At 42.2% G+C, this 10,247-nt stretch overlaps 1 protein-coding gene across 2 annotated transcripts in view; it reads right to left on the bottom strand.

Moving 5' to 3' along the window:
- Window positions 1–7,886: 7,886 nt before the first annotated feature.
- Window positions 7,887–10,247, bottom strand: part of ATP5MC2 (ATP synthase membrane subunit c locus 2) — a 7,960-nt gene continuing 5,599 nt past the window's right edge. For both annotated transcript variants that reach the window (XM_044914824.1, XM_021686776.2), the window contains exons 4-5: window positions 9,747–9,940; window positions 7,887–8,149 (exon numbers count right to left, since the gene is read on the bottom strand). In XM_044914824.1, coding sequence (XP_044770759.1) covers window positions 8,035–8,149; window positions 9,747–9,940 — 309 coding nt within the window. In that variant the 3' untranslated portion in view covers window positions 7,887–8,034. The remainder of the gene's footprint in view (window positions 8,150–9,746; window positions 9,941–10,247) is intronic.

Here is a 10,247-nt window from a genome sequence, read left to right as displayed (position 1 = left end):
TCTCAGGGTTGTGGGATTGAGCCCTGCATCCAGCTCTGCGCTTAGAAGAGGGTCTGCTTGAGATTCTCTCTCCCTCTGCCCCTCCTCCTGCTCCGCGGAGTCGCTTGCATGTGTTCTTTCTCAAATGAATGAATAAGTCTTCTTTTTAAAAAAAAAGATTTTATTTGTTTATTTATTTGAGAGAGAGAGAGAGAGTATGAATGAGGTAGGGGTAGAGGGAGAGAGAGAAGCAGACTCCCCACTGAGCAGGGAGCCCGATGTGGGGCTCGATCCCAGAACCCTGAGATCACGACTGGAGCCGGAGGCAGATGCTTAACCAACTGAGCCACCAAGGTGTCCCTGAATGAATAAATCTTAAAAAAAAAAAAGGAAGAACACAAATGGCTTTGGAGTCAGACTGACCCAAATTCAAATCTTAACATAGCAAATTACCATCTATTACAAGGTGAATTGTGTCTCCCCCCCCACCTCCAATTCATATGTTGAAGTCCTAACCCCCCAGTACCTCAGATGTGAACATGTTTGGAAATAGAGACATCACAGATGTAATTAATTAAGATAAGGTCATACTGGAATAGGACAGGCACCTAATCCAACAATTAGTATCCTTAGAAAAAGGGAAAACTTGGTCACAGACATGCATACAAGGATGATGCCATTTGAACATGAAGGCTCAGATTTACTGGTCAAGGAATGCCAAAGATTACCAACAAACTCCTGGAAACTAAGGGAGATAACTGTGACATAATAAATTTCTGTTAAGCCACTCAGTTTGTGGTACTTCATTCTGGTAGCCCTAGCAAACTAACAGACCATGGACAAATTATTCTATTTTGCTAATCCCTAGTCTCCTCATCTGTAAAATGGGGATAAGTGTGTCTACCTAATAGGGTTGTCACAAGAATGAAATTAAATGGCATTTGTAAAACACCTGGCATAAGCAGGCAATACATAAATATTATTTTATATTTGTGAGACACTGATGCTACCCAAAAAAATGGGACATTTCTGGAGATTTTTGGAAAGATTGCCTACAGTATCAGGGTCATGTGCAATATAACCAAAAAGTAACAGGATGAATAAGATGATCTCGGAATCCCTTTTTCCTGTTGGGTTCTTTAGAAAGGAGCCCTGGGATTGTCTTGCTGTCTATTGGGATAGAACACTAGTACAAGAACCACAAGCATCTTCAAAGGCAGGAAGATTGAAGCTAACTAACATCCTGTGGTGGGGTCAAGTTGGAAAGGGAAAGAGGTGAACAAAGCTAGAGAAGAATGGGCCAGGTACCTTAGGCCTGCAGTTTCCCAGCTCACTTCCTTAGGTAAAAAATTTAGGCTGCTGATTGTCCTCTTCTCAGCTCCATAAGGGAAACCCAACGGAGGCCTCATCAGTCTCTGGAACGCCTAGTCCTTTCAAGCAGGGAGTCCCTTGCCAAAGCAAACAATCCCAGCTCTACGATTGTGCTCTGGCTGGGGTAGGGGAGAACAAAGATCCCTTTCTTTGCTTCCCCAACTCTATGGCTCCAGCCAAAGGCACTGTTTACACAACCTTCCCTGGTGAAGAATTTGTTCCTTTTCTCTCTCTAGGTTGCAGCTGGAAAAGATTGACTCCCTCCTTGCCTGTTTCTTTTCCCCAGATCTCTGGTCAGGAAAAGTGCCCAATACCTGAACCTCCCACCCTCAGACAGGATGTCAGCACACTTAGCAGTAACTCTAGGCCCTTTTGTGATGTGGCAGAGAACCTCAAAATTTTAATGGCAGAAAGCCTATCTGGCTGGGAAAGAGAGGCTGGCTAGAGAGACGAAGAGACCAGCTTGTTTCCATTCCAATTCTGTTTATTCCTCCCTCTTTATTCCCAAGGGATTCCTAGGCTTTCCCAAATCCATCTGTACAACTGAATCAAATAATCAAAATCCAAGGCAGATTTGGGTTCCTTCTTTAAAGGGATGATAAGGTGGGCAGGATGAAAATAGTGTTTCTAATGGGTAAAGTTTTTCTTTAGTTTACTAATTCTAGCGGTACGTTTCCCTCAAGCCCTAAAACAAAGCAAGGGGAAGAAAGAAAGCCCCAGAGTGGTGGAGTCTAATTTTAGTACTGGCAGAGAATCTTAGTGTTAAATTACTCCTGGTAAATTAGTAACCAAGAAAGAGCAGAGGTAGAGATAATTTACAACATCTTGTGTTCCAAAAAGAAGTTTTAAAATCTAATTCCACTTATTTCTATGACATCTCCAGGAAGCACATCTCAAGGAAATGTGCTCATTTCACACAACGTAAGGAACTTGAAGCGTAAGAAGAGTTTACCAAAAGTGACTTGAACCCAGGATTCTGGGACTTTCAGTCTGGTCAACTCTACAGGGCCAAGCTACTTTCTGAAAAAAAATTTTTTTTTTTTTAAAGATTTTATTCATTTATTCATGAGAGACAGAGAGACAGAGAGAGAAGCAGAGGGAGAAGCAGGCTCCCAAGGAGCAGGGAGCCCGATGTGGGACTCGATCCCAGGACCCTGGGACTATGACCTGAGCCGAACGCAGACGCTTAACCATCTGAGCCACCCAGGCGCCCCCTGCTTTCTGAAAATTTTATGGGTCTTTTGCACTGCACAAATTTTCCTGAGCTAAATCCCCACTGACTATTCTCCTGTTGCTAAGGGAGTTATAGGCTAGCTGTTTGTTACCCTTTGCAGTTATGTTTTGGAAACTTATTTGAAGTCCCCACTCCAACTGCTGGGAGACGTGAATGGAAAGGCCTGAGGGGTACAAAGGGGATGTAAGTGTGTCTGGTCTTAGATTCCACCGCTACACATACATAACCCTCCCTGCCCCACAAGATCTGCAGACTTGGTTTCTGTAAAAGCAGCTACATAATTCCTGGAAGGCTCTAATCCACAGTAGTTAAAAATATCCATCTTGAGGGCAGAGCTGAGCCAACTAAACTGAGCCTGCCCAGAAACCCAGGAAATAGGCAGTGGGGTAAAATGAACCCAGGCAGAGGTAAAATGTTACCTATCTGCAAGTTAACAACAGGGACAGTAATTTTAAGAAAAACAGATCAAACACCTTCACTGAGAAATCTAAAAAACTGTCTAGATTTGTCTTCCCCTCTCCACCAATGATACTGTGGCCCCTATACCTTGTGATTTGATAGAATGCAAGCAGCTTTGGTCATGGGTTTCTACCTTTTTTTTTTTTTTTAAGATTTTATTTATTTATTTGACAGCGAGAGAGACAGTGAGAGAAACAGCGAGAGAGGGAACACAAGCAGGGGGAGTGGGAGACGGAGAAGCAGGCTTCCCGCCGAGCAGGGAGCCTGATGCGGGACTTGATCCCAGGATGCTGGGATCATGACCTGAGCCGAAGGCAGATGCTTAATGACTGAGCCACCCAGGCACCCCTTCTATTTGGTTTTATCACTTCCTACCTAGATAACCTCAAGGACTAAGGCATCACTCTTGAATCTGAGCCTTAGTTTTTCTCATCTGTTAAAACAAGAAAAGATATCTACTTCATACAAATTAAATGGCTATAGTAAAAGATTATGCCATAAAATTTTCGTTTAAAGGTCTTTCCTTCTTTAGCCTTTCTGAGCTACATTACATTCAATGAAGTTAAGAGGCAGAGGGCCAGATAAGTCAACTTTTGGAGTTTCCTTTCAGCATAAGATTCAGATGAAATGTTACTCCTTTTGCAGATTGAAAAGTTGTACTTCTATAAGCTTTCTATCACTACATAATAAATTATTACAAACTTAGTGGTTTAAAACAACATCCATTTATCACCTTACTGTTCTGTAGATCATAAATCCAGGAAGGCTTGATTGTATTCTCTGCTTAGGGTCTCACAAAGCCAAAGTCAAGGAAGGTGTTGACTGGGCTAGAATCTTTTTTTTTTTTTTCTTATGTAGGCTCCATGTTCAGCATGGAGCCCAACGCGGGGCTTGAACTCATGACCCTAAGATCGCGACTTGAGCTGAGATCAAGAGTCGGACGCTTAACCAACTGAACTGTGGGCTGGAATCTTATCTAGAGGTTCTGAGGAAGAATCTACTTCCAAGCTCATTCAGGCCACTGGCAGAATTCAGTTCCTTGCAGTTGTAGGACTGAGGTCCCCATTTCCTTGCTGGTTGCTGGTTAGGGGGTCAATTTTGGTTCTCAGAGACTACTTTCTGTCCTTGCATATGGTCCCCTACATCTTCAAAGCCAGCAGTGGCACACTGATCCTTCTTTCAAATCTCTCATTTCTCTTCCCGTCAGCAGCCTGAGAAAGCTCTTTGCTTTTAAGGGTTCATGTGATTAGATCAGGCCCACACATATAATCTCCCTATCTTGGTCAACTGTGCCATGTAATATAACCAAACCACACCCATCATATCCCATCAAATCCACAGGTTCTGGGGATTAGAGTAGGACATATTTAGGGGAGTCATTTAAAAAATTCTGCCTACCACCATACTTATTTAAAAAGATGAAAGGAAAGGATCTCTTATGGGGTGAGGGGAGGAAGTGGGAAAAAATTATCTCTAACTAACCATTTATACTAATAAGAGAAGCCAAGCATTTGAGATGAGAGAGGCCTGACCTCATCCTGGTATTCTACCCATCATGTCTTCTGCTATTTCTTCGGTTGCTAGTTTGACCACAATGTACTTACTAACACTCATAGTGCCTTGAGATAAATGCTTCAAAGATAAAAACATTTTAAGGAATGCCTGGGGACTAAAAAACCTTGTATTTTAATTTTCCTCATCAAACAGTGAGAACACCAAGCTCCCCAAAAGTGTGTCCTAAGAATACATTTTGGAATGCATGATAATTTTAGATACAACTCAATATTAAGACAAAGTTTCATTGCTCACAACTTAGAGGATGAGGACAGTATTCTCTACTTACCAGAGTGATGCTACCCTCTTCCTTTTTCTATTTCAGAATTCAACTTGAATATTCCTTCATCTCATTTCTCTTGAAAGGATGTTAGACACAGAGCAGGCTCTAAGTGTTCAGACACCAACTTAAGCTAAATCACCAGTGTTGTTCCTGAACATATTTCTCATCTGGATGACATGAGAAAGCCTCAAAACTAATAGATCCATCCTGAAAGGGAGGCTGGAACAGGGTTACTCATTACTGCTGTTTAGCATTTAGATTATTTCCAAAGGACATCGTTTTCCTCTAATTAGAATGGCACTCCTCCCCTGGTTCTGAAGAAACACAACTGACTTTTGAAAAAACAGGAGTAAGAGGGAAGCAAGTCTTCCTGCCTTCAGCATCCCTGGGTTCTCTCTCTGGTTTTATGGCTAGAATTGATCAATTTTGGATGGTCATAAAAAAGGGAGAAGCTATCTACAAAATGCCTGTAATATGCTCTGAGCTCCATGGAGAATAAGAAAGCAAATTATAATCAATATATATTGAACTTTGATGGCACCATCCTTTCCAAATACTCAAGGTGCCTCTGTGTGTATGCACATAATTCCTGGGATGAACATTATTATCCCTATTTAATAGATGGGGACAAATTGAGGTCCTAGAAAGTTACTGGTTTGTGATCTGCCCAACATTATAGTGGCCAGTGGTAGAAGAGAGATTAGAACATCTCCTGATACACCTGAAACTAATGTAACATTATGGTCAACTATACTAAAAAAATAAGTAACACGAAAAAAAAATCTGATTTCAAACATGGGCTCTTGCTAAAACTACAAGGATAAATAGAAAGCTTTCATTACATGTTATCAAAGTTGGAAAGATCTTCAGAAAATTTGCTTTTGGACCCTCTACTAAAACACAGCACTTCTCTTCCCCAAGTTGTTAGCAACTTGGGTTGCCAATAATTATCTCTTGGGACTTGAAACTAAGAGGTTGCCTTGATTCTTCCCGAAGATATTTGCTTCCAAACTCCTTGCAGCACCATCTCATCATTCACCTCAGAGAGAACAAAAACATGTGTGCCACTAAGCTGTGCTCTCCCCAAGCACCTAAGTTGATAAGGGGTTAGCTAGGATCAATCCCAAAGAAAGGGCCAAGGAGAGAAACAAAACAAACACCTGATGACTTAGAAAGGGGATGGGCAGCAGAGGCCCTACCAGAGATACAAATTTAAGAGACCATAATGGAGGAACAGAGTCTATTCCTTATCTTAAAATACGTAGTTCTTGCGAAAGCCCCATAGCCCAGAATACACTTAGTTGAGGGTAGTATAGCAATCTGGAAGCAAGCTGTGGATAGGGTCCCTCTCAACCCCTGATCACAATAGCAAAATGACAAGGGCGAATGATTTTGGGTGATCTGCTTCCTAAGAATCAGTTTACTCTGGGGTTAAGTCTCTGCACTGGGCTTTAATTTTATAGTCAATTAAATCAAAAGAAAAACTGTTGTGGTCATTCACATTATCAGGTAAGGACTTTAACCCAGTTACTTCAAACATGCGTAGGATAAGGTGTATCTAGCCTTCAGAAAATATAATTCTTCACTTTTACATTAACCCCACTGTCCAAAGTCCCTCTTCAAGAATTTTTTTTTTCAAAGATTTTATTTATTTTGACAGAGAGAGAGACAGCGAGAGGGGGAACACAAGCAGGGCGAGTGGGAGAGGGAGAAGCAGGCTTCCCGCCGAGCAGGGAGCCCGATACAGGGCTCGATCCCAGGACCCCGGGATCATGACCTGAGCTGAAGGCAGATACTTAATGACTGAGCCACCCAGGCGCCCCTCTTCAGGAATTTTTAAGGGAAAAGGTTTGCTTATTCTGCCCTTTCCTCTTGCTTGGGATAATAAGTCACCGGCAATATTGGGCTTGGGGAGAGTCCCACAAGACCGACAGTATGGTATTCTTACATCCTGGCTACAAGACATGATCCTTGTTCTAGCTCCATGTCTGCTATGAATGTTCCTGAGAGAATCCTTTGCCTTTTTAAACTATCCTTTGACTTTTCAAACTCTTGGTTTCCTCATTTGTGAAGTAAGGTGGGTGGTTTAGATGATTAAATAAAAAATCTGACAAAGATATTGCTGAGATGCATCATCTAGATACTTCTAGGGATACAAAAATGAACATGACATAGTCCCTTCAAGAAACTGAGTCTAACTTGGAAGATAAAAGACACACACATGCATACAAATCCACCATTTATCATAGACCATAAGCATTATAAAGGATACAACATGCTCTACAGTCCTTTATTTTGGTTAATGCTCATTTGACTGATGGTAGATGGAAACTAGATGAAAGCTTCATAATGAAGAGGTAGCATTTAAACTCAAGTCTTTAAAGATAACAGGGAGTTTGAAAAAGAGGAAAGGGAGCAAAGATCCAGGAAAAGAAAGCAAAGATAGCCAAAGGGCAAGGTCTGAAGATAAGGACAGGAAAGAGGGAAAGTATTTGAAAAATGACAATACCACTTTGGGTAGAGTGTATGGGAACAATAAAAGATAAAATCTGAGTAGGCTGAGGTCAGACTGTGTTTGAATTGGTAAATGACAAAACTAGTCTTATACTTAAGGATTAATCTGGCGGTGGTGGATAGAAGTAAATGCTAGAGGGAAGAGACTGGAGGCAGAAGGCCAGTTAAAAGGTTATTGCAATAGACCCAAGTGGGTGGCAATGAGGGCCTGAGCTAGGATAGCAGCAGTGGAAATAGCCATTCGTCAAAATTTTAAGCCAGCCCTGTTCGTTTCTACGGACCCAATCCTCCAAGATAACAGGCTAGCCCAGGTGAAAATTAATAAAAAGGACCACTAATTTGAATAAAGCTTTCCTGACACAGAGAATGAAGAACAAGTGAGCCCAGACTCATGCTGAATCTAGAACTGTCACCACCCACCAGGCTTTACACTCTCACCAAGGGACTCAGCCATCCGTGGAGAACAAATATACACAGGAGACACAAGAAAAATCTTAATAATACAGTATTTATTTGTCTTCCCTCTGTCAAACCCTGAGCCAACCACTTTCCCCAGGCTGCCTGGGGAGGTATAGGAAAAGGAACATCCAGGGCAGACAAGACACGGGAGAAAGACCTATGGGAGGTGGAGACGGCTCCTTCACATGGCGAAGAGGATGAGAAAGGCCACCATCAGGCAAAAGAGCCCCATGGCCTCCGAGAGGGCAAAGCCCAAAATGGCGTAGGAGAAGAGCTGCTGCTTCAGAGAGGGATTCCTGGGAGAAGGGGAGGAGAAAAGACTGAATTTCTAGTCCACACAAAGAAAAAGACAAACATCAAAGATGGGCTCAGGGAAAACTCGTCTCCTAAAGCCCATCTTATGCAATGCGTCTCTCAGGGTGACACCATCATGCCCCAATTCTTGCCTGATACATCAAGGGCTCTACAGAGACTGAATGATGGGAGTGGACAATCCAAAATTCTGTAAATGGCCCAGGTACAAACATTACCTCCTCCAGTGGATCACCCATATCGTAACTAAGACCTCTAGGCCTGGACATTTAACTATCCAGGGTGCACCAGAATGGAAGAGGTATCCAGAGTGGAAGAGTCTATCAGAGCAGTGTTTTGAAACTTTAAGTAGCAGAACCCCAAAATACAAAATGTATAAAAACCAAACTACAATGGTAAAAAAGTGGAGGATTTTAAAGGCTTGTTTGACTGGTCTCCCCTTCATTCTTTAAGATGGTTTCTGGGCATACTTCAAAACCCTAGGGCTTTATGGAACACAACTAGAAAAATCCCATTCTAAAAACAAAAACAAAAATAAAAACAAAAACAAGAAAAACACCATTCTAGAGGACAAGGGAGCCAGAGGGACAGACTACCTTTTTTCATTTCAAAGTAGGCAAAGATTTGGAGCTTTAAGCAGCTACAAATGGTCTGTGGGGTTTGTAGACAAAATGGAATAAAAGACTCCCAATAATTTCTACTTCCCTTACTCTGTCCCTTCCGGAAGCCCTGAAAGATAAAGTACCACCAGCTTCTAACAGAATTGTGGACACAGAAGCAGTAAGGCTTATTTCATATAAATTCTAAAAAATAAACCTATTTCCTCAAAGGCATTAAGAGAACTTGCAGGTCTCTAGAGTATTAACTTAGTTCTAACAGTGAGTTGCCCAGAGTTGGCAGAGACCAAATAGTCCCAATGTCAGGAAGCTGTGGGGCTGGCTGCAAAGGCGGAAATTTTCCCAGGAGTGACGGGGGGGAATTCCCAGGGATGGGGAAAAGCAGCAATAAAGTCACAATGCTAACCTGAGGTGCTAGACCAGTGGTAGCAAACTTTCTCTGTAAAGGGCCAGACAGTAAATACTGTAGATGTTGTGGGTCACATACGGTCTCTGTTGCCCCCCTTTTTTCATGACACTTTAAAGATGTAAGACCCATTCTAAGCTCAGCTACAGAAAGACCAGGCGGTGGCCCAGATATAGCCCGCCCACCTTGGTTTGCTGACTCCTGCTCTAAACCAAAGCTTTTCAATGGAATTTTCCAATATGGTAGCCACCAGTCACATGTGGCTACCTAGCCACATTATAAATACATAAAATTTAAACTTTATGTACTGTTAGTTACTTAAATATTTATTTATTTAAAAGTAATCTCTACGCCCAACATGGGGCTTGAACTCATGACCCTGCGATAAGAGTCCCAAGCCCTACCGACTGAGCCAATCTGGAGTCCCTAGTTAATAAAAATTCAAATTCAAATAACCACATGTGGCTACTGTATAGGATAGTATAGCTCAAGATCCCCAGGTATTTCTGCCCAGACCTTTGGAAACATATGTGAGAGCCAATGGAGGGCCCATCTTACCTGGCATAACCAATGATGAGGCTCCCAAACACAGTCCCAATTCCAGCCCCAGAGCCAGCCACCCCTACCGTGGCAGCCCCAGCCCCAATGAATTTGGCTGCTGTGTCGATGTCCCTTGAAATGGCGCTGGTTTGGAAGCTGCGGCTAGGAATACGTGAGGTCAGGGGACGTGGGGCTGCCAAGCTGCTGAGGCTCTGTGAAGAAGATGGGTAAAGATTTTAAGAAATCCCCCCCCCCTTTTTTTTTTGCTTCGGCAGCTTTTGTACCATTTAAACTATTTATCCTATCATATTCCATGGCTTCTCCTCCAAACAAAAACTTTTTACCCCCTGGAAAATCCCCTAAAATGCTGCCAAGCAGAACTTTTTGATGCAAGAGGTGAACATCAAATACCTTCAAGATTCAGGTATGGTCTATATTGAATCTCAGATCTGTACCTCTGAAACAAATAATGCAATATATGTTAAGAAAAAAAAAAAAGAAGAAGAAGAAGAAGGTAGC

The sequence above is a fragment of the Neomonachus schauinslandi genome, chromosome 5 (assembly GCF_002201575.2).
Source record: "Neomonachus schauinslandi chromosome 5, ASM220157v2, whole genome shotgun sequence".
NCBI classification, from domain to species: Eukaryota; Metazoa; Chordata; class Mammalia; order Carnivora; family Phocidae; genus Neomonachus; species Neomonachus schauinslandi.
Note: the sequence above shows the minus strand (reverse complement) of the source record. Positions and strands in the feature narration are given on the sequence as shown.